A 23,292-nucleotide genomic window follows, 5' to 3' on the forward strand; every position below is an offset into this window, starting at 1 on the left:
GATCGAGAGATTTATTTAAAGGAAGGGACGCATGTGATTCTGGGGGGCTGGCAAGTCCAAAATTCGTAGCACAGGCTGGAAACGCAGGCAAGGTTCCCATACTCTGGTCTTGAGGCTGAATTTCTTCTCCAGGAAACCACAATTCTTGCTTTTAAGGGCTTCAACTGGACAAGGCCCACTCACGTGATTCAGGGTGATTTTCTTTAAGTCAACTGACTGTTGGGTGTTAACCACGCCCACCAAATATCTTTAAAGCAATAGCTAGATTAGTGTTTGATTAACCGGATGCTACAGCTTGGCCAGGTTGACACCAGATGAATGATCACAAGTCTTTGCTTGGGGTGGAACTAACCCCATGGTATCAGCAGAAAGAGCTTTGTACATCACACCCCACGCAGTCCCTGCTCCCGTCAGGCCCGCGCAGCTGCCTTTAGGCCGTCACAGGACCCGGATGGAGTGGCGACTTCTTTGTGTTGGAGGGAGACAAACGAGGAACCCCAGTTTGGGTTTACTTGGGGGCAAAGGGCTACCGGTTCTCAGGTTCCCTGGTAGGTTTTTCTGAGGCATCACCAACCAAACAGCAGATGTTTAACAAATTCAGAAAAGGCAGATTGGAAAAAAAAAAAAAAGACATATTAAACTGGGTAGTCAAAAATAAAATAAAGTTAAATAGGGTTAACTAAAGCTGGATTTGCAATAGACTGGAAAGCACTTTGGAAGGCAGAAGAATAAAACCAAAGTGTAGCTGAATGTGTGGGAGCTAAATTTGGCTTTGAGCTTCCTGGCACCCAAAGCAAAAATAGAACAGAAGATCCTCACCATTCCTGTTTTAGAGCACGCATTCTCCACGAGGCAATATCACCCTTTAGGGGGTGGAAATCGGTGGTGAGGGGACAAAAAAAAAAATCTTTGTTCACGTAAAAAGCATAGATATAAACAGCATACATAAATACATACACAGCATATCTGTACTGTTAAAATTTCTTGATGGGGAAATGATTAACATTTCTTGATGGGGGAACCTAAAAGCTTCCTTGGAAGGCAATGAGGAAAGAAAGGTTCAGGAACGTTTTTTTCTGAGAAAAGAAAATATATCATTGCATCTGTATGGGCAAGCTGTCCCTCCAGACCTCCCTCCAGAGGAGTCTCTCGAGATGAGACTTGATAACACAAAAGTCAGCTCCTCAACTGTAGTTCTGCAGTCCAGCCCTTGACTTACGTGATGAAGACATTTTGTGCTACGTGTTTTCTAGCCCTGGACACCAGTGTGGGATTCACAGCAGTTGGGGGCATCTGTCAGGGGAAGGGGGCTTCCCCTGAAGTGTGGAGTCTGGGAATTATCTGGGAAGACTTTCTGGAGGAGGCTGTGCAGGGCGAGAACTAGCAACCAGATGTCATTCTAGAAGAAGAATATTTTTTGTAGGGCCAGGAACTATTTTTACAATTTTGGGCAACAGCTTATGCATCGTGAAATGCGGGCTGTTCGACAATTCCCCGCCTCGCGGGGGCTGGCCTCTCCTGTGCTCTCCTGTCCCAGGCTGCTATGCCAATACACTTATTTTAGGACCTTGGATGACACGTGGTTTCCAATATACACAACGGAGGATGAATATTTATCTCAGTTCAAGAGCAGGAATTCATAAAGACAAAAAATTCTATGTTCACATGTGTCTAACATTTCCTGGGGGTGGACTGAATACTTGGAACAAGGACAAATAAACTGGGGGGCAGTGATCAAGTGAGAGTGAAGGGTCCACTGAGGCTCTAGGGTTCTGCAGCAGATGTCTCTGAGGTCTGGTTCACGGAGCAGAGAGGCACGTCCTTGTGATTTAAACAGGGACATGTCTGGAAGGAACACAGGCAAATGTGCTTTATGTGGAAAAGAGGACCCCAATGCCTTCTTTATTTCTTACCTCCCAAGATCCAGACAGAGCTCTGCAGTCTGATGTTGAATGACACATCCCACTAAATAAAACGCTCTCTCAAGTTAGCAGCTGAAAGTCTACAAGGGGCAGAAATGATGTGCGGCCAGAGAGCCTGGTTGGGCTGAGGGGAGAAAGTGTCAGCAGGTGCCAGGCTCTGCTCTGCTCTGTCCCTAAGGTTGCGCAGGCACAAGGGACACAGGTGCTGTCTACCTGGGCCCCAAACTGAAGACAGCTCAACAGTGGTCATTAAGGAAGATGAGCACATATATCAATGTGGGTCACAAAGCTCTTTAAGAAAGAAGGAGAGGGGCGCCTGGGGGGCTCAGTCGGTTGAGCGTCCGACGTCGGCTCAGGTCATGATCTCACGGCTCGTGGGTTCGAGCCCCGCATCGGGCTCTGTGCCGACAGCTCGGAGCCTGAAGCCTGCTTTGGATTCTGTCTCTCTGCTCCTCCCCGCCTTGCACTCTCTCTCTCAAAAATAAATAAACATTAAAAAATATTTTAAAAAGAAAAAAAAACAATGGCATTTATATACATTTTTTTTTACATCAAGGGATAAAAACATAGTATTCAGACACTGTGAGTCTTTTTTAAATGGCATTTTATTTTTTTTTGTTGTCAATGAATAACTTTTGAGCCTACTAGAAGAGTATTATGATTATAGTGGATAAAAAAATATAGATGACAGAATAAAAATATTAGGTTATACAAAGTTAGTTGGGTTTGTTTGTTTGTTTGTTTGTTTTTCTTAATCATTGTCCACCAACATTTTCAGGACTTTGGAGCTTAGAAAAAAAAAATCAACAAAGCTTAATTTGTGTATTTTTTTTTCACTTTCAGCAGTTAAAAATTAAGAACACATATAGAGATTCATTTGCGATGCCTATGACAATAAACGGAAGGACCAAAAACATTAAAACTTACGTTCTAAGAACCATCGTATATACAAACTTCTGTACAGAATGACGACAGAAAGAATTCACCCGGTTAAAGCCATCTCTGTGCTATAGGCATTCTTTTTTAAAAAAGAAAGACAACGTATCTTCCTATACTTGTATTTACTTTCCCACCTGATCCAGTATTTTTAATGGTGTTTCTACTCCATAAATTAGTAACTGTTCAGTAGCTGAGAAATATCCTATTTTAAATTATACCAAAGGAGATCAGGAAGTTCCCTGAAAGAGTTGACCTTAACTGCCTGATATAGGTTGAAGATACACTTGACCGCCAAATCACACCCGCAGGAGGAGGGTTGATAAAACACCCTTTGGGAGTAAGCTGGGGTTCGGCCTCGGGAGAAGAGTAGGACTCAGTTACTACTCGGTCTCGTGGGTGGTGGCCTAACCTCTCCTACTGCGCAAAACCCAGGTCAGCCGAGTTCTTCGCTAATGTGTCATTTGGCACAAAGGGAGGGCTTCCGGGCAAGACTTCGGCTCTCTCGAGACAGACACAGTCAGAAGCCCCCAGTTTTGATCAACACCACAGGACGGTCTAGACCCACATCCACCTTGCTCCCCGATGCTAACGGCCACCCACGCCATGGCTGGAAACGAACTCCTTTCCAGGACGACCAATTGCACTACTTATCAGACATCACAGGCCTAATGAGGTAAACACCAGACGCGGGAGGAGACGCGGAGGGAGGGACGGGACGGCGGCCTGTGCTCTCCGTGCGGTCCCGCGGTCTTCACTGCACGATGCCAGAGTCCACGGACGTCTGCTTGCGCGTGGTCTTTGGGGGGGGCGGGGGTGGCGTCTTGCTGGGCAGCGGAGGCGGTGCGTGCTAGAAGACACGGAAACACGGCAGGTGCCACGTTACTCACGCTCTGGGGCCTGGGGGTGGGCTGACCCCGGGGCAGCGGCAGGGAGGGGAAGCGACTCCGCACCCTGGGTGGGGACGGCCCTCTCTGCGTGACCCGGGGCTGGGAGGTCTGCCGCACACGGGGCGGGGCGGCTGGGGGGCCACGGGGCCTTTCTGGCATCGCTGATTAACTAACTGCTTTTCACAAAGCGCTTCAGAAGGCCACACGGCCGCTGAGAAGGGAAACTGCTGCTCTGCGCGCCCCCCGCGTTGATCCAGGGGCCCCTGGAGATGGATCGGCTTCAGGACTGGGCAGTTTAAATGCTTAAGGGCAAAGCAGAACCAGGGCCACCCAGGCGGCCTGGTGCTCTCACAGCTGAGCACTCCTGGACGAGGACCTGCGGGTCCCTTCTCGTGTGCCCCACGAGGCCCCGAAACCGTCCAGGGTCCACACGAGCCCTTGGAGATGTTCTCCAGGGCTGGGCGAGGAGCCCTTCCTTGCTCTTGGAACTAGAAAGGCCGCATGAGAGAGGGTCGGCCGGATACCTGTGGTCGCTGCCCAAGTGACCCGTTTAAAGTTAGCTTTTCATCTAATCTCTTCCAACACTGCAAACGGAGTGGGATGAACAACGTTAGGGGCATGTTTGAAGTCTTCATGAGGGAACCACATTATTTACAGAATGGGGGCAGCTGTGCCTCAATAAAATAATTTACAAAAAGAAAAGGGTGGCCAGGGGCGCCTGGGTGGCTCAGTCGGTTAAGCGTCCGACTTCGGCTCGGGTCATGATCCCAAGGTTGGTGGGTTCGAACCCTAAGTCAGGCTCTGTGCTGACAGCTCGGAGCCTGGAGCCTGCTTCGGATTCCGTGTCTCCCTCTCTCTCTGTCCCTCCCCTGCTCACACTCTGTGTCTCAAAAATGAAATAAACATTAAGAAAGAAAAAAAGAAAAAAAAAAAAAGAAAGGGCGGCCAGCTGTATTTGGTCCATGGGCTGTTGTTTGCCTCTTGGGATTCCTCCGAATGAACTGATAGTTGCAAAGGTGATAGACAAACCTCCTGTCAGGGCGTGAACGATGGAGGGCAGACGTTGCCCCCTTGCTCTTGGCACCCTCGTGACCTCATGACCGCCACGGGCGCCTGCCACACAGGCCATGGTCTGTAACAGGTGCTGAGCACACAAGGATGTGAATGAACGGACACATGAATGAATGAGTGAATGAACGAATGAATACAGGAGCAGACATGGGGGGGGGGCAGAACGAGCCAGGATGAGATCGCAGAACGCTAGCATCTAAGGAAAGGTCAGAGTGGAGTTTTTAGCAGCCTCTCGGTGGAGGCTCACATTTAGCCCAACGTGAGGGAAGGAGTTTCAAGGACAAAACAGTGGTGCTGTAGGCTCTTCCTCGTTGCCCAAATTTCCTCCCGATTCACAGACAAGTAAATACCAAGACGACCTGGGGCTTCACGTGCAGAAGAGAATAAATACGGAGAGACAGAACTCAGGGACTGGCATTGAGGCGTTACAGAAAAGTCACGTAAAATAATAGGCTTAAGTTTTCTTAAGGTTGCTAAGCACAGTTAAAAAAAAAAGCAGACGCCTATTTAAGGGACGCGATGACCGGGGTGCTTATGTACTTGTGAAAGCCACAGGGACAGGGCAGGGCGAGCCCTCGAGGGCCAGGCTGACACAGTAGGACACAAGCGAGATGCTGCAAATGCCCTTTGTGCCAAATGGGAAGACGGTGGGTTTATCAGTGTTCAGCGAAACGATAGCTCAGATTACTGCTTGTGAGAGCCATTTTCAAAGAAACGACAGCTTAAAGTGGCAACAGCCAGTATCAGGGTTGACTACGAGCCCGGGGCGGATCAATGACAGTGACAGGAGGTATCGATCACCCCCCAGGGCAGACGAGTGATCCTTATCCTACAACAGCCCGCAGGGCCGGCACGGAGGGAAGCGGCCTCGAAACGCCACCGCTTCTAACCGATGATGACACTGCTCCACGGGCACGTCACTGCACCTCTGCTGCAGGTGAATCGCACAGGAAGCAAACAGCGAAGAGACCTGGGTACTTAATCTCATTGGATCCGCCACCCGTTCAGAAAGGGAGCCAAGGTGCACACGTGTTCCTTCCCGACCCGGCAGCACGTGGCATCAGTGTGGCGTCAGTCACTCCACATGATGCAGCGACAAAACGGGGATAAAATGTGGCCCCTGAACTGATCTGTAACCACATGGATTCGGTAATGTTTCCAGGCTCAGAATTTCCAGGTCGCCGGTGTAGGGACAGATTGGGGCACAGTCCTGCTTCTCCAATGAAATAAAGATATGAAAATAAAGGTGGGATCGGTTAAGTAAGCTGTTAGGAAAACAACACCCCAGCCGGTCAATATTCTCACTCGACCCCCTGTGCCTCCTTTCTTTCTAACTTGTAGTTAAAAGTCTGCGGAAAAGGTCAGACTCATGTTTTCGTGGTTGCAATGAACCATTCCGGCCTCCTGAAAAGCCATCATAGGTAATGTGACCACATCTCCGAGGCCAGTCCCTCCCTGTGGCATCTCTGGGGACAGGACAGAGGGCCGACCGGAAAGGCACTGTGGCCTCCGGAGGCCAGTCATCGCCTCAGCATCAAAGATGAAGCCCCACTTCTGGTGTTTGTTTTTTTTTTTGTTTGTTTTTGTTTTTTTTTTTTTATATAAGAGGAATAATCAAGTATGGGTACTGTAAATAAATTCCTTCTCTCTTGCGCTCTCTCACAAGAAGACAGAAAATAAACTTGCAGAGCACTCCATAAAAAAGTACCCATGACAGAAAGGAAGGAAGAAAGAAAAAAAGAAAGAGAAAGAAAAAGAAAGAAAAAGCGGGTACATAGGATTTGTAATGATTTTTAAGGGGGAAAAATGTGCATAGCTGTTAGGAGAAACCTGCAGTCGTATTATAAACCTCACGTCTTCAATGTTCGACGGGAGCTCTGTTGCCATGTCATGACTTTGCTGACCCGCTGCCCTTGTGCACGGGAATGTTTTACTTTTCACTCCGCAGCGATTTAAATGTATAAAGCTATGAATAATGTGGCTGCGGAAGGGAGGAACCTGGAAACAGATCTCCTGGGGCTTCGGGGTCAGTCCACCGGTGCTCCACCGTGTGCCCGCTGACCCCCGTGTGCACGCCGACTCCCATGTGCACGCCGAACCCCGTGGGCACGCCGACCCCCGTGGGCACGGTGAACCCCGTGTGCACGCCAAAACCCGTGTGCACGCCGACCCCCGTGGGCATGCTGACCTCTGCCCGCAGCTGCCCGAGAACAAACAGAGGAGCCAGGACAGCGACCCAGGACAGGAATGGGGCCTGGCTCTCCAAGGAGTGTTTCCAGAACTGTCAACTGGTAACAGAGGGACTGGTTCAAATGGTTTTTTAAGACTCTGTTGTCGGGCTCAGTCAGGGCTTCTCGAGGGCCAGGCTGGCATCCGGTGGGAGCCCAGCCCCATACAGGACCCGCTTCTTTTAAAAGTCACGTAAACCATCTCACAGAAAAGCTGCTTTCCCGAATCGAATTTGCACGACTGCACCTCAAGCAGAAGACCTCCGAGGTCACGAGCCTGGCCCGTTGACCCCGTCGGGACCTTCTCCCCCTTTCCCTTGCTCTGAGACCCACATCTGGAAGCGTGTCCCTCTGCAGTGATGGATGACACAGAACCCAGATCGCGTGGGCGGACTGCCCACCGCTTTGACTTCTCAAGACCACATGTGGGCTGGCCCAAAGCACGCGTGCTAATCTCAGGAAGGAGGGATTTCTATTTTGTGGAGGGAATGATTTTAAAAACCCCCCATTTCAGGTTCCGGGCCGACTTACCCTCTGGTGAGGAGGAGGGGGCGGGGGCGTCGGCGAGCTGATCAGATCCTGGTTTTCCATCAAGTTCCCATAATCTGCCATGCTGCCCTTGAGAGGCAGGGGGGGCGGGACCTCGGCCGTGTCCATCCCAGTCACGCCGGTCATGCCGTTCAGCTCCAAACCTGGAAAACCGAATCGATTTAGAATCAAACGTCCTGGGGCGCCTGGGTGGCTCAGTCGGTTGAGCAAATGACTTCGGCTCAGGTCATGATCTCGAGGTTCGTGAGTCTGAGCCCTGCATTGGGCTCTGTGCTGACAGCTCAGAGCCTGGAGCCTGCCTCCGATTCTGTGTCTCCCTCTTTCTCTCTGCCCCTCCTCTACTCACACTCTGTCTCTCCTTCTCTCAAAAATAAATAAACATTAAAATTTAAAAAAAAAAAAAAGAAGAATCAAATGTCCCCGCTAAGCCAGAGCATCCATGTGGCTGCTTCACCTTCTCTCCAGGGAAAGGGGAGGCAGAAACGTGCATGTCGACTGGGGAGAGAAGAGAGCTGGGAGGGGTAGAGAAGATGAAGGGGGGGACCCCCCCTCCCAACGGCATGTTCTAGAAAGAGAACGCTAAATGCTATAAAGACACCTACAACTGGAGCTTAAAGGAGGCATCAATCCACTGTCAAAACAGCCACGTCCACCCCGGGCCCCGAAGGATCCCTCCTCGGGCCTCTTTGTGTTGGTGGGATCTAAACAGCGAGGTGTCACAGCCAGTCACCCGCCCTTCAAATCTCTCTCAATGGGGAAACCCACGACTGTATGAAGTGAAGTTATTAGCAGTCACGGTCACTGTGGCTGTTACTTTAAAGAAGCCAAGGGGAAGTACAATTGATTTTTAAAGTAAACTGAAAAACTAGCCAGTTTCAAATGGAAGTATAATCATTAAGACAGGATCCTTTCTCAACCCTTGTTGAGACTCTTAGAAAAAATTTGTTTTTCTTTTTTATATTTGAGGAAAATTGACTTTTTTTTAACTGATGGATCTCTTAGAGGTTTCCCCAGTGGCCCACTGGATGAAAAATCCTTCATTAGGGAAATGCTTCCTGGGGGAAGTTGTTGGTTTCTGAGGAAGGCTTGTCAATGAATCAAGGGTAGTGAGAGGAAAGGCTTCTGGTGGAATATCTGCCCCCGTGATCACTTGCTTATTTGCATCGTGATGAACTACGTATAACATACAATTTGCCATCTTAACCATAACTGTATAAATCAGTGGCATTGATTGATACAACCTTCAGCGACCATCACCACGATCCGTTTCTAAAACTCTCTTATCATCGTGAACACAGAATCTGTCCCCATAAAGTGAAAATGGCCCCTGCCCCCTCCCTTGGCCCCTGATGCCTCCACTCTACTCTGTCTCTACAAATTTGCCTATTTTAGATACTTCACGAAGGCAAATTCATATATTTGTCCTTTTGTGTCTGGCTCGTTTCACTTCACATAATGTGTTTGAGGTTCATTCATGATGCAACATACAGCAGAGATGGCGTCCATTTTATGGCTGAGTAGTATTCCACTGTGCGGATTTTTCTTTGATGCACACTTTGTCTATCCGTCCATCAGGTGATGAACACTTGGGCTGTTTCTACCTTCTGTTATTATGAAGAATGCTGCTGTGGACATTCATATGCAACGAATCCCCATTTCTAATTCTTTGGGGCATAGGCTTGGAGTGGATTTGTTGCGGCATATGGTGATCCTACGTTTCACATCAAGGCAGCACTAAAGTGCTTTCCGCAGCGGCTACAATGGTGCTTGTTTTTAACTATTTAAAGGGAATAATACAACGCTTTTAGAACAAAGAGTCTGTGGTAATAGTGTAAGGATGTTAACACTCAGAGACCGTCTCCCTCCCAGTGGTCTGTTTGGCTCACCTGTCGTGCAGTGCTGACTCCCCACCCGAGAGTCTCCGGAATGGCCACTGCTCCCAGGAAGAAAACCAGGTGCAGAGGGCAACTGTGTGTGCCTTCCAGAGCCTCTGTGCAGGCTGGAGGAAGGAAGCTGGGTTCTCCTGGGTTTGCAATGTATTTGATCATTCCTCTTATATAAAAAAACACACCAGAAGTGGGGCTTCATCTTTGATGTTGAGGCGATGACTGACCTCCTGAGGCCACAGTGCCTTTCAGGTCAGCCGTCTGTCCCCAGAGATGCCACAAGGAGGCACTGGCCTTGGAGATGTGGCCACATTTCCTATGATGGCTTTTCTGGAATGGTGTGCTGCAACCAAAACATGAGTCTGACCTGCCACCCTCTTCTTGCCAAGACCTCTCCTCTCTGGCAGACCTGAATTTAGTGGCAAAAAGCTGATTCCCACTTGTAGTGGCTTGACTAGTGTCCCATGAAAACTCATGTAGACCCAGAACCCCAGAATGTCACCTTGTTTGAACGTAGGCTTTCTGCAGAGGAAATTAGCTAAGGATTTCAAGATGAAATCATTCTTGATTTATGGTGGGCCCTAAAGCCAATGGCCTGTGTCTTTATAAGGGGAGCAGGCCACATGAAGACAGAGGCAGAGACTGGAGTGGTATATCTAGAAGCCAAGAAATGCCAACGATTGTCAGAAGCTACCAGAAGTGGGGAGACAGGCATGGAACAGAATGTCTCTCTGAGCCTATGGAAGGAAGCAACCCTGTTATCTTGATTTCTGACTTCTGGCCTCCACAAGGGTGAGGGAATATATTTCTGTTGTTTTCAGCCAACAAGTTGATGGTAATATGTCACGGCAACCCTAGAAACTGGGCAAAACTAGAAAAATTAGTTATGTGCTTGGCTCTTAAGAATAGCTCTTCACTTTGCATTCCACCTGGACACAGGAAGGTCCAAGGCCCTCGTGCGGCTCCGTTTCCTGTGATACAAAAAGGGAGGCTGTCCGTGTGCCTCTCATGCTGACCCTGCCGCACGGGAGGTTCTGAGAGCACACTCTCCCCCAGGGAACTCAGGGAGACTGATTTGCTGGTGCCGCGAGGGGGGCTCCCTGTAAGTTGAATGCTTGTGGAGACTCACTACATGGGGAGGAGGCGAGCCTACCATTAGAGCCTCTGGTCAAAGAGGGAGCCACAGAGCAAGGCCACAAATCCCAACGCGGAGAATGTTCCACTCACTTGACTGCAAACTGAAGCTGAGCTTGGCCCTTGGCGTGACCGGAGGGGGTGTCGGCTGGGAGGATGGTGGTGACGGGGACACCGAGAAACGTCTTTCACTTCCGGTGACGTTGATCACCTGGCTCTTCGGTCGCTGGGGCCTCAGGGGACTTATCTACGTTGGAGGAAAGAGCACAGTTAGGGTCTGCCATGGCTGAGTTGGGTCCCCCAGGACTCACAGGTCGAAGCCCTAACCCTCAGTACCTGTGACTGTAACCGCACCTGGAAATAGGGTCCTTTGCAGATGAAGTCACTAGGGTAGGGCCCTAACACAATGTGACTGGTGTCCTTATAAAAAGGGGGCATTTGGACACAGATATACGTACATTGGAAGAACACCAGGGGAACATGGAGGCAGAGATCAGGGCGATGCCTCTAGAAGCCAAGATATGACGAATACTGCTGCGGGGGGAGGGAGGCCTGGAACAGGGTAAGCGTGCATGTGGACTGGCGACTGTCCTGTCCCATAAGGCACGTTCTGATGACTCAGAAAACAGAAGGACGCTTTCCTAGTGTGAAGCAAATCACACCTGGAAGATCTTCCCTCCCGCCCCAGGCTCTGAGTCTCAGCTGAGGGTCAGGAGATTGTGGATGATGCAAAATCAAGTAGGAAGCCGAACGCAGCCCCACAGAGTGACCAGAGGAAGCCTCTGCAGATGCTTAGGAGGCAAGGTGCCGGGCAGAAGTCAAGGCTGTCCCAGCGGGTGCAGGGAACACTGTGTTGCCCCCCGGTGCCGCTTCCGCTCCAGTAAACCTGCCTCCGACCTGTCCACCTGCTCTGCCCTGTGGCACTCGGCTGGTGCAGGCACGAGGAGGCTGGCACAGGAAACTGCGGGTGCCCGCGTGCACTCACAGACCTTGCTGACACCTGTCACCCAGAGGAGGAGGCCCCTTTGTGGAGAGACAGGCAGCTGGGCTGGACCAAGAACAGTAAGTCTGCTCCCAGCGAGAGGCCAGGACTCCTGTCCCTGGAGTTGCAGCAGCTGTGGTCATTCTGGGAGGCGCCAGAGGCCGACAGGGGTCAAGGTTCTGTGCTCTGACCCCGGTGTGTTCCTGTGGGTTTGCTGAGGCCACTGCAGGCCAGCTGTGGGGAGGCCCACTTTGGCTGAACCCAGACGGTCTTTGCCAGTGTCCCTGAAAGCAAACAGGGCCACGGCCGGGAGGGACAGAACCCGTATGGGATGTGAAGCGCCTGGCAAGACCTTCGACCGCTTCTCAAGCAACTCCGCTGTGAGCAGGGCTGCTACGTGGTGCAACGTCTCTCAGGCTTGGTTTTAACGGCTGAAAATGGAGCCTAAATACGCACAAATATGTGAACGGCCACACAGAGCGTCTGGCACTAGCTGATTAGCTTATGTTTCTGCTAATTCCCCCACCCAGTTCTGATGTTTTGAGACTTGAGATCTCTATCCTGGGCTCAAGAGAAGGTGGCCTCGGCTAGTGCCAGCAAGGTCGCGGGCACCCCAACCCTCTCGGGTGGCAGGCAGAGAGCGTGGGGTGGCTCATCAGAGACCTCTCCGTCCCGCTGCTGTAGGCCCAGCACCTGGGAAGCAATACCAGCCTCCGGCCTGTCCCCCTCCTAGGCTCTGAGAGCCCTGGCCATGCTTATGCTGCAGTCAGAGCTGTGTCTGAAGGCTTCAGAAAGGCATTCACCTTCTTGAAGGCCACGCCGTGGCTCTCGAATATGCCTTCTCCCTCTAGACAGCCAAGCAACATGTGACCGTTGCTCTGAGTGGCTCGCGGTCTGGGTGAAACGTACTCTCTGGGTTTAAGATATAAACAAGCCATGAAATATGTCTTATTAAAAGGTGGTTCCCTGTGAGCCCTTTTGCCAGGCGACCCTTCAATCACAGCCAGGACAGGTCAGGGGCTCCTGCCCGGGGCAGGCACATTCCTGGCCGCCGTCCAGGTAAGTGCCCATCATCTCCAGGGGGAGGCGGCCCTAGGCCTGACGTAACCTTTGAAGCTGACAGCCTGTGAGAGCCTCTTCTTTGCTTTCAGTCTACAAACAGCACTTTCTTTTTTTTTTTTTCAAAAAAATTTTTTTTTTTTGAAAAAAAAAAATTGTTTTTTCGTTTTTTCATTTATTTTCTGAGAGCAGGAGGGGGCAGAGAGAGAGGGGAAGGAATCCCAAGCAGGCTCCGTGCTGTCAGCGCAGAGCCCGATGTGGGGTTTGAACTCACAAACTGAGATCATGACCTGAGCTGAAATCAAGAGTTGGACGCCTAACCGACTGAGCCCGCCGGGCACCCCCCAAAAGCACGTTCTGAATAAAGTTCACCCCAGAAGCTGCCGGTGCCCCATCTTTGCCCTCAGGCCTCCCACACGGCTGGGCGGTCCCGTGAGCAGTAGCCCCCAGGCCCGGCCCCGGAACTAGAACATGCCCCGAACATGTCCACTGCCTTCACACTGCCCAGGAACCGTGCAGCAACCAGGGTTCCCTGGGATCCGTTTCTAATGTCAACTAACCAGCACGTGTCCGGTTAAATTGCGGAGAGTCCTTCTGAAATGTGCCAACGATGTAAATGTGGGGCAGACACGGCAGGGAGACCGACACGGAACCCCAGGCTGTGTGCAGAACCCGGCAGGAGGGGCTTTGGCACTCTGGCTGAGCAGCTCATAGCTCGGGGCAGTACCTGGGGCTTAGAGACTTCTGGTCAGGAAGGGGCAAGGGGAAGGCGTTAGCCGACAGGGAGCATCGTTCTCAGACGAAAAAAGCGTTCCCGTTCGTCTTCTGAGACGTCAGGATGCATATTGGATGCAAGGACCACACTGCTGCACGGAGCCCAGCACCACCGGCTGCCGACCCGGGCACCCCTCTGGGAGAAGAGACCTCCGATCTGACCCTACAGCACTGGGTCATACAAGGAGAGGGTCGAGGGTAGACCCCGGATTTTCAGGGGACTATTGAATAGAAAATTCAATGAAATCCAACCGACAGCTCCATCGGCTAAGTGCGGAGCAAAGGGAGGTCCCAGAAGCTAAGGCAGAGCGGGGAAAGTTCCCCGGCCCTGAGAAATTACCGTCTCGGAAAGGATCACAGCCTCAGACTGCTGCAGGGAGACGTCGGTGGGTTTAAATTCTTTATCAAATAGCTCTTGATGTTTGCTATTCCTTTTTTCCTTCTTCTTGTCCTTCTTCTCCTTATCTGGGTCGTCCTTGTCCAGCTTGTCCTGGGACCTGGAGTGCATTTTCTTTGGCAGGAGAGGCTCCAGGGAAAACCTAAAGGACATGGTTCTGTAAATCACTCATGGCTTAATAGGAGGACAATTGCCTCTCACCCTGCAGATAAATGTCAACCCGTTCACAAGGAGTCTCCGTGCTGACCGACCGGGAACTGGCACACCTTACAGGAAAGGAATGATTTAAAAAGAGAGGCCAAGGGGGACTTAAGATACATATTAACCAGCTGCACCAGAGACAGCCTGTGTTTGCCATCCGAAAAGAACAAACTGGAAAAAAAGAGCACACTCATCCGAGGACGGGGGAGATGTGAAGTCTGAGCGGACGTGTCAGGGAGACAGTAAGACGTTACTGTAGATGGAGAACATGGTATTTGGGGTGTGTTTCAGAAGGGGAGCCCTGACCTTGTAGAGATTCGTACTGAAACACTCACAAATGCAATGGGGAGAAATAGACAGATTCTACTGCAAAGAAATTTCTGGTATCTTGATTCTGACCGAGTTCCTACGGCCAGCTCAAGATTACAGATATGCTGGTGCTTCAATTTGAAAGTCTTTTGGATGAGTCAGTGGGAAGCAAGCCGATTTCAGCTCATAGGGACATGGAGGAGAAGCCCTTAGTTTCTCAGCTGACCACTGAGCTAGAAGACCCAGGGTTTTGGCTTTGTCACCTCCTGGGGAGTCTTGACATCCCATGACTGCTGCGGGCTGGATGTCCCCAGTCTCAAGATACAAAGAAGACACCACCACCCTTGTGCCTACAACACCAACGGGTTGGTATAAATGCACATTCGTTAGAGGTGAGTCTACTGAGTACATGGATCTTGGACTAGCTTCCGTGCACACACAACCATGTGCAATTGTGGTTTGCTATTTTAGCACAAGACTGAGGGGTGGGAGGGGTCCACCCTGTTCCTGTCCTAGTAAGTCATATCGGGAGAGAGAAGAAACAGGTCTAGTTCTAAGGTCGGAGTTTCATTCTCTGCAGCAGGAAGGAGTTCGGACGGAGAGCCAACATGAAAGAAGGCATGAAAATGTCTTAAAAACTCTGTAAAATTCCAGTTATAAAATAAATAAGGCACAGGAATGAAAAATACACCACAGGGAATATAGTCAAGAAAAACAAAATAATCCTCATGATTTTATTCTAGGTTTTGCATAACTTGAGACAATCAATGTAGGGAAGAAAACAAAACAAAATAAAAAGACCAGTGGATATCTTTCAGCTCAGGGGGAAGAACCTGTATACATTTAGGAGAACCTAGAGAAAGACAGGTTACATTTAAAATTTTTCACACACTATGTGGGGCACCTGGATGGCTCAGTCGGTTAAGTGTCTGACTTTGGCTCAGGTCATGATCTTGCGGTTCGTGGGTTCGAGCCCTGCATCGGGCTCCGTGCTGACAGCTCAGAGCCCGGAGCCCGCTTCGGATTCTGTGTCTCCCTCTCTCTCTGCCCCTCCCCTGCTCATGCTCTTTCTCTCTCTGTCTCAAAAAAAACCACAAAAAACCAAAAACCAAAAAAAACCCAAAACATTAAAAAAAATTTTTTTTTTCACAGTCTGAGAACCTGCTGACCAGATGAAGTTTATTCTGCAGGTAACCTGTGCCATGTGGGACCAAAGCCTCATTTTCTCCACATTAATTACAGAGAGAAGGGTGGTAACCCTAGAATGAACAAAAATCTGGACTCTAATAGAGGCGCTTTCAAATTCAAGGTTAAACAGTGTCTCCTGGGAGGAGGTGCATAGTCACGCGTGTGATAGACCACGCCTCTGTCTGAAACCTCCAGATCCATTTCCACCCGCACCCCCACGTTCCTGGAAATGTAAAGACCTTTTCATAACTGGCTTGGGGATTTGCTTGGGGAAAGCTGAATTCAATTTCTTTAGCAATCTTTCTCTAAGTGACAAGAACACCTGCTTTAAACACCTCTAAATTGAGAATTTCCATATGGATTTGGCCTTTTATCAGCAGACACTGATAAAAATTACCGGTAAGGAAAAAACTGTGGGTTTAGTCTTCGGTCTTCCATTGGGCACACGGGTCACGGGCAACAAAGGGCACTTGGATTTGAGCTGTCCCTTGGGGTGATCGGGGAGTGTGTGTCTGCGTGAGGCGGGGGCCAGGAGCCCGGGGGTTTGGGAAGGTGATGGATGGAAAACCAAATGGGGTTGCAGACACACAACTGTACAAAGCCAACCGTAAAATAATTAGCAGTTGTTCTCCGATGTTTAAATTGCATGAGACATTGCTTCTTTCTATTTAATAAGAACCAACTTTACATGTTTGCTACTCAAAAACACACAAAAATTATTGATATTAAAAAAATTCTTTTGAGTTTTATTTATTTTTGAGAGAGAGAGAGAGAGAGAGAGCAGGGGAGGGGCAGAGAGAGAGAGACAGAATCCCAAGCAGGCTCCAGGCTCCGAGCTGTCAGCACAGACCCCAACATGGGGCTCAAATCCACAAACTGTGAGTTCGTAACCTGAGCCGAAGTCAGACGCTTAACTGACTGAGCCACCCAGGCGCCCCAAAAGTTATTGATATTTTTTAACACTCAAAGTTAATGCAAGAAACACAGTGAGAGCTCAACCAGTATTAACTAGCCTATTACGTTCTTGTCTCCCTTTTAGGCACTTGGTGCTGTTGGGCGCTCAGTGGCAAGAATGAGGTCTCCAGAGAAGTCTTGTAGAAAGAAGGTGGCCCTACCAAGTCCTCAAGTAAGCTGACTGTGTGTGACGGTCCTGCACTGGCGTTGACACCACAGGAGTGCTCAGGAGACAAAAAGCACAAGCACACAGCCAGAAAGGAAAGTACTGCCCTCCTTCCAGAATCTCCAGAACTGAATGAACCCTCGCTGGAGGTTTTCAAAGATGATGGAAACCTGTCCCAAAGAATTTTTTTTTTCTCAAAAACTCACAAGACCCTGACAGTCATGTTGGGCACTACAGTTGAAATGTCTTGGGGGAGGGGGGGTGGGTTTCAGCTTCAAAGACAGTTTTGATTTAAAAAACATCCCCATCTGTGATAAAACCAACCCAGGGCGCCGGTAGCTCCTCCCAAGACCCTCCAAGCCCCCTCCCTGCTGCTGAGCCCGACTCACCCATCGGAGCCTGGTCTGGAAGGGGTGCTGTCTGAGGACAGGGAAGACACGGAAGCTACCGACAGAGGCCGGGACGAAGAAGGCATCGTGAAGGATCGGACCATGGACCGGGGACGGCTGCCTCTTCTGTCATCCAGACTTGAGGGCTGAGAGAGAGAGGGAGAGGGAGAATTAGAGAGAGAGAGAGAGAGGCTTGTTTAATGCTCCTGTGTCGAAAGATGTCAGGCCTGGCATGGCCAGACTCTTGGGACCATGTGATCTTAGCAGCCTGGATTCTAGACCCAAACTGTCCACACTTCCATGAACAGTGTGTATTCCCATTCAGAGTTAAAGACGAAAATGATGGGCATTTCAGGGTTTTTTGGAAACATTACCTGATAGTGTGAAAAGTATCACAACCTTCCTGTTTTTAAGAACTTTAAATGCAGTTTCTTTATCAAGACCACAATGCATCCACCTGTTTCGAAGCCAGAGTGGAACGTAAGGACCAGAAAGCTTACAGAGTAGCATCCAAAATGTCATTAAAGGAATTGCAAGCCCATCAGACGAATTCTGCGTATCTCTGCGTGTTGACAAACCACGCAGGTCACCTGCATACACGGATGTGTAATGACTGAATTTCTCTAGAATAAAGTAAGATTCTCCTGCTGCTTGACTAAAGATGGGCTCGTTCGCTGCAGCGGCTGCAACAGTGGGTTAGAGGAAGCTGAGGCCGGAACTGCTCACACTCTTGCTCTTGGCCCCGTAGGGGCCCAGACAGACATGCATTCTGGAGAAAAATGGTCTCTGGATGGAGTTTTCCTCTTCTTTCTGAAATACGACCTCTGCTGCCGAAACAAGGGTCACTGATACATAGCACGCATCAATACCTCATTACCTAGAAAACGCTAATGACCTTCACCCCAAGGCCAGATGCAGCAGAAGCTCCTCCCTTTACCCTGAGGATCTGGGGACCTCCTCTCCGTGCGGCTTCCACCCCTCCCCCACCTCCCAGCCCCACACCACCGAAGCTAGCCCTCAGTCAATCACCTGTAGAAGACGGGACCACTGCTGCTTACCTACTGAACAACACTACTTTCACGCCTGAGAAGTGGGCCTGTTTCTTCAACGAGTGTTTGGCACATGCAATCCTACTTGATCTGTGTGTTATCTCTCTGGTTGTAAAAGGTTCACAATCACAGAGGGACAGTTTCATGCAGGAGTTGGTAAACTTGCTGGGAATGGCCAAGGAATAGGAGTTTTAGGCTTGCGGGACGTAGGGTCTCTGTCTGCAGTGCTCAGCTCTGCCACCGTCGCGGGCAAACAACCACAGACAGTACAGGAGTGAGTGGGCACGGATGTGTTCCAATAAATCTTGATTTACAAACAGGTCAGTGGGCCACATGTTGGCAACCGCTGGCTCAAAGCCAAACGCCGCTGGAATCTGCCTGCACAGACGGTGGGTCTTGGGTTCCCCACCGACGACGGCGCCGTGGATGTCTTCGGGGAGACGTCCATTGTCATTAATTGGCCTTTATGAAGAAACTAGAAAGGAAACTGTTTCTTACAAATTAGCCCAAATTGCGGAAATGTTACCTATAGGAAACCTAGTAACTCAAAGTCTACAGGATGCACGTCTCAGCCTTTCTGAAACACAGTTAGACGGCCGCCCTGGCTTTCTGATCTGATGCATGGCGCTCATCCTCTTGGCTCTCGGCTGGGTGCCGGGACTGCTCCGTGTCCCACTGTTCCTGACCCTCTCAAGGAAGAGTCCTGTCTGCTGCTCTAGGCCCACCCTGATCGCCCCACCCATCTGCCGCCTTTCACCCCATCCTCTGCCCGCTCAGCCACTGCCCTTCTCTCTGACATCTCCTGTAATGTTTGTTTTTTTAGTTTGTTTATTTATTTTGAGAGAGAGAGAGAGAGAGAGAGAGAGAGAGAATCCCAAGCAGGCTCTGCACTGTCGGCTCAGTCTGACGCGAGGCTTGAACTCGAACCGTGAGATCATGACCTGAGTGGAAATCACGAGTTGGGACGCTTAACCGACTGAGCCACCCAGGTGCCCCAACCTTCTTCACGCTCTGAATTGGACCTACGGGCAGCCTCTGCCTCACACAACCCACACCGTCCCTCGGTATTTCTCCCACAGCAGCAGCGTCTGTGGACGGCTCGGAGGTGGGAGCCTCAACACCCGCCCACCAACCCTGCAGGGGCTGCCTTCCCACCTCTCCCCTGCAACAGCTTCCACCTGCCCCTTCCGGACCCGGGGAAGGAGAGGAGCAGAAGGGCAGAGAACCGGCTGCATCAGGCTCCCATGACGAACGTGCTCGGGAGACACTGCCTCTCTATTCCATCACCTACTAGACGTAGGGACACGCCGAGTTCCAGGAAATGCAGCCGGACATCGCACGGAGAAGAAATGTGACCCGTCCGACATCGGGTGCCCCGTTCCTGGCGCGACGGTTTTCGTTTCTCTGGCGAAATGATCTTTGTAGCGATGCAAGCGATGCGAGCGTGAGGTGTGCAGGTGCAGGAGGGGCCGGTCAGGGACCAGGGGGCGGAGATGCCAGCCAGGACACCAGGACGTCACTCCAGCTCTTGGGAAGGCCCGGAAGACCCCTGAACATCCCATCCCACAAAGGGCTGGTGATGTCCCTCAAGACGCAACCTTGACTCCTGGGCGGATGTGCGGGTATGGCCAGAAAGTAAAGGGAATGGGGGTGACGGGGGCAGGCTCTGGCCAGGGAGGGACGGAAGTCACTGCGGGGTCCCACCCTTGCAGGGCACACACTGGGTGTGGCCACGGGACCCTCCGGGCCATTTGCCTCACCACTCCTTCCTGACTGAGCAGAGCCTCTAGAAATGGAAGAATCCAGACTTTTCCTTTTGCATCTGAAGCACTTAGAGGTTCTCCCAACTGTGACAGGTGCAGCTCCAGCCCCAGGACACCCCAAGCGAACTGACGTCCCCGTGTCCCCGCATCAGGGCTGTGGGGGCGGGGAGGGCGCAGTGGGAATGCGGCCGGAAGTTTGGCTCTGGCACCCACGGTGTGACCTCGCGCGGAATATGGAGCCCCTCTGAGCTCGGCTTCCTCCAGAGGAGCCGCAGGGAATAATCACCCCACCTGGAGAGGCCGGGTGAAGCCCACAGGCCTCTGGCACACTCTGGTGGCAGCTCCCATTGTCCTTGCTGTTGTCGTTACCACAGCCTGAAGCAAAAGCTCGGTTTGGCTCTCTTACCCGAGGCCGGCCCTGCCCTGCCCAAAGGCTCGGACACGGTCTTGCATTGTCTTCCAGCTGAGCCCAAGTGCCTGCTGCCCATGGATTCGGGGGGGCGGGGGGCGGGAGGTGGCGACAAGTGCTTCACCGGGTAGGGTGAGAAGCAGGTGCGTTTCCTACTTTTCGGGAAATATCCACAGGGTGACACGCTGGCCCCTCAGAAGGGCTGCGTGGGGAGGTGGGCAGGGCGAGTGAGGAGAGTTCGTGCATGCTGTTAGGAGGTGACCCCACCCTTCAGAGGCTGCAGGGCGGGGCGGTGCTGGGGGACAGACGGAAGGACCCTCGGTCAGCTCTGCGCGTCCCACGGAAGCTGGGAGCCAGGACTACTCTTGTGAGCCTCGCAAGCCAAGTTCTCTCCCTGGTGAGACACCCCACTGAACTCCCGCAGACAGAACCGGAGAAGCTGAACTATCATCTCAGCCTCCCGAGGAGCCTCTGAGGAACCCCAGGGTTCCACGGATCCTGGTCAGATGACCATTGGAAGGAAGGCCCGGAGAGGAGAAATCCTGGAGGCCGGAGGCAGGAGGGGCCTCCGGGAACAGCAGAAGTGAGAACGTGAGGCACAGGGGAGGCCGGGGACAAGCGGCGCGGGGCCTGGAGGATGCCTGGTGGGCTCTCCCTGGTGCGGGGTGAGGGCGAGAGTCAGCCGAGGGGGTGGGGGGAGGAAGTCTGTGTGCTTTCCGTGCGCACGTCCGGCCGGGGGCCGCCAGGGGGACCGGGGAGGAGTCGGTGGCAAGCAGTCTCGGGGGGAGGTGGGGGGTAAAGGGATGGTGGAGACAAGGGTGGAGAAAGGGGGGACCCAGGTGTGGTTCCCTCGCTCCTCAGCTTCAAGGAAGAGGGACAGGAATTGTGTGACAAACGCAGAAATCCTTTCCACGAGCTTGAAGGCAGACAAAAAGCTAAGGAGCCCTTGAAGCAGACACAGGGGCTGGGGCTGAATACGGCAGGCACTTGTGGTCCCTTCTTCGGGGACCCCGGGCTCTGCACCCCTCACTCCCTAAGCATCCGGAGAAGCCCGGCTGTGAGCTTTTGTGCGGGGAGCGGTGGCTCCTTCGAGCCCCAGCACCGGCCAGGGGAAGGCCAGGGTGGAGTCAGCGCAGGGGCCTGGCGGAGCCGCCTGTAGATTAAGAAGTCAGAGAGTGTCCAAGTCTTCTGTTTCTGTCTTTGGCTTCGGCTGGATCCGAAAAATTGACAAAATGGTTTATGTCTTTTCTATGGGGTTTTTATTTTTAAATCCATTTTTTTTTTAATGGGATGATACTACATTGCTTTTCAAAGTATTCTGAGATGCTCGCGAGTTTTCAGAGCAGATAAGGCAGGAAAGACTCACACCAGACTGCTTTTTATTGTCACATTTCTCAGAGAATGACAAGGACATCTGCCTGTCTCTCTGCTCAAGGGAGGGCTGACTGCAGATCCTGTGTCTGGGGTCCCAGGACGGACTCAGGGAGGCAGCTCCGGGAAACAAAGCACCCAAGGGGAGAAAATGCACCCTTCATTCGATTCCCGGATCGCCCTCCCAGTAAGCCTGTCTGGCCCCTAGCTGGGCTGGGGTCGGGGGCTGCCCTGGCGGCCCCCTACAGAGAGGTGGTCCGCTTGGTGGGCACGATGCCGTCTCAGGATGTGGTGGATGGAAATCGCTAATCTCCAGCCGAGGAGGTCGGCTGTGGCGGAACAGGGGAAACCTGTCCCTGAGTAGGAGGACAGCCCCCTGCCCCCGCCCACCACCACCCACGCAATAGCCCCACCACCTGCCCCTGCTTCCCCTCTCCCCTGTGCCCAGCAGCAAGCCTGCGCGGGAGAAATGAATCCCAGCAGAGACAGGAGTATGAAGGGTGCTTGGTGAGCCCGACAGGTTTCTGTCATTTTGAAATAGAAATTATATGAGTGATAAAAGAGGAAGCTTTTCACTCAGTACGAAAACCTGGAGATCTCACAAGTGTGTATTTCTTAGAAGGACTTAAAAGTGGTGTAAAACTTTGGAAGAGACGGGACGACGATGCCCTCTGAAATTCTTGCCACCTGACCGTGCTGAGCCGCAGCCCCTGAGCGATCGCGCGGCGCTCCAGGGTTCTGACCGGCGCGAAGGGTCGTCCGGTGCAGCCGGCAGGGGGCACCCTGGTTCCCAGGCCTGGGAACCCTGTGCACCCAGGCAGCTCCCCCTGGGCTGGCAGCTCCAGATCCCCGCAGGCTGAGTTTTCAGACCAGAGCCCAGAGGCTGTGTTCTCTCGGCTTTGTCAGGCTCAGACCCTGCTGGGCGCAGGGCAAAGATGCCACGGGGAACTGATGCCCAGCCACAGCAGGCGAGGGCGGTCAGGGTGGGAGAGCATGCGGGGTAGTCGTAGCCAGATCGGCTCCTTTCTGGGGCCTCTCGGTCTCTTCCCTGCCTCCGACCACACGAGCCAGAGAAAGAAACGCTCTGCCATGTCAATTACAGAGTTGCGCCTAAAAGCGCAGACTTGGAGGTAGATGGACAGGGTTCAAACTCCATCGGCGGCCGGAGTGACCACTGCCAGGGTATGACCTTGTGTCCCCATTTCCCCATTTGTAAAACGGGGATGGCCGCGGTGCCTCCCTCATAGTGTTAAGTGGATGAAGCAAGTTCATATTTGCAAAACACTTGGAAAGCTCCCTGGCATATGGTTCGCGCTAAATTAGTGTTTGCTAAGTGAGATGAATCTGTGAAGAAAAGAAGGGAGTTCAACAGAAAGAGCAACAGAGAGCTGGAGGGAACAGCAGACAGACGGAATCGGGCCAAACGGGAATCCAGAATGGGCCCTGCATTGGACGCCTGGTTCTTCAGGGACCGGCGGGCAGTGCTGTGCGATGTGAGAAGCCTTTCGTTGGCAGGAAAGTGGAAGACGTGTGTGCCCTGCCCTCCTTCATGCCACAGGCTTGGGATCCTAGACTGCAAGCCTCGCCGCCTCTTTTTGTCCCACTGCTGCTTACCTCTGAACGTTGGGAAAGGGGGCCTGGGGTCATCTGCTGTGCCCGACGTCT

The 23,292-nt window shown here is 51.9% G+C and overlaps 1 protein-coding gene across 3 annotated transcripts in view; it reads right to left on the minus strand.

The window, feature by feature from the left end:
* Positions 1–2,509: 2,509 nt before the first annotated feature.
* The window catches only part of DOCK1 (dedicator of cytokinesis 1), a 528,429-nt gene continuing 507,646 nt past the window's right edge, over positions 2,510–23,292 (minus strand). For all 3 annotated transcript variants that reach the window (XM_030333989.2, XM_030333990.1, XM_030333988.1), the window contains 5 exons: positions 17,036–17,181; positions 13,772–13,970; positions 10,710–10,863; positions 7,579–7,739; positions 2,510–3,708 (listed from right to left, as the gene is read on the minus strand). In XM_030333989.2, the coding sequence (XP_030189849.1) occupies positions 3,613–3,708; positions 7,579–7,739; positions 10,710–10,863; positions 13,772–13,970; positions 17,036–17,181 (756 nt within the window). In that variant the 3' untranslated portion in view covers positions 2,510–3,612. The remainder of the gene's footprint in view (positions 3,709–7,578; positions 7,740–10,709; positions 10,864–13,771; positions 13,971–17,035; positions 17,182–23,292) is intronic.

This window comes from Lynx canadensis, chromosome D2, assembly GCF_007474595.2.
Source record: "Lynx canadensis isolate LIC74 chromosome D2, mLynCan4.pri.v2, whole genome shotgun sequence".
In the NCBI taxonomy this organism is placed as follows: Eukaryota; Metazoa; Chordata; class Mammalia; order Carnivora; family Felidae; genus Lynx; species Lynx canadensis.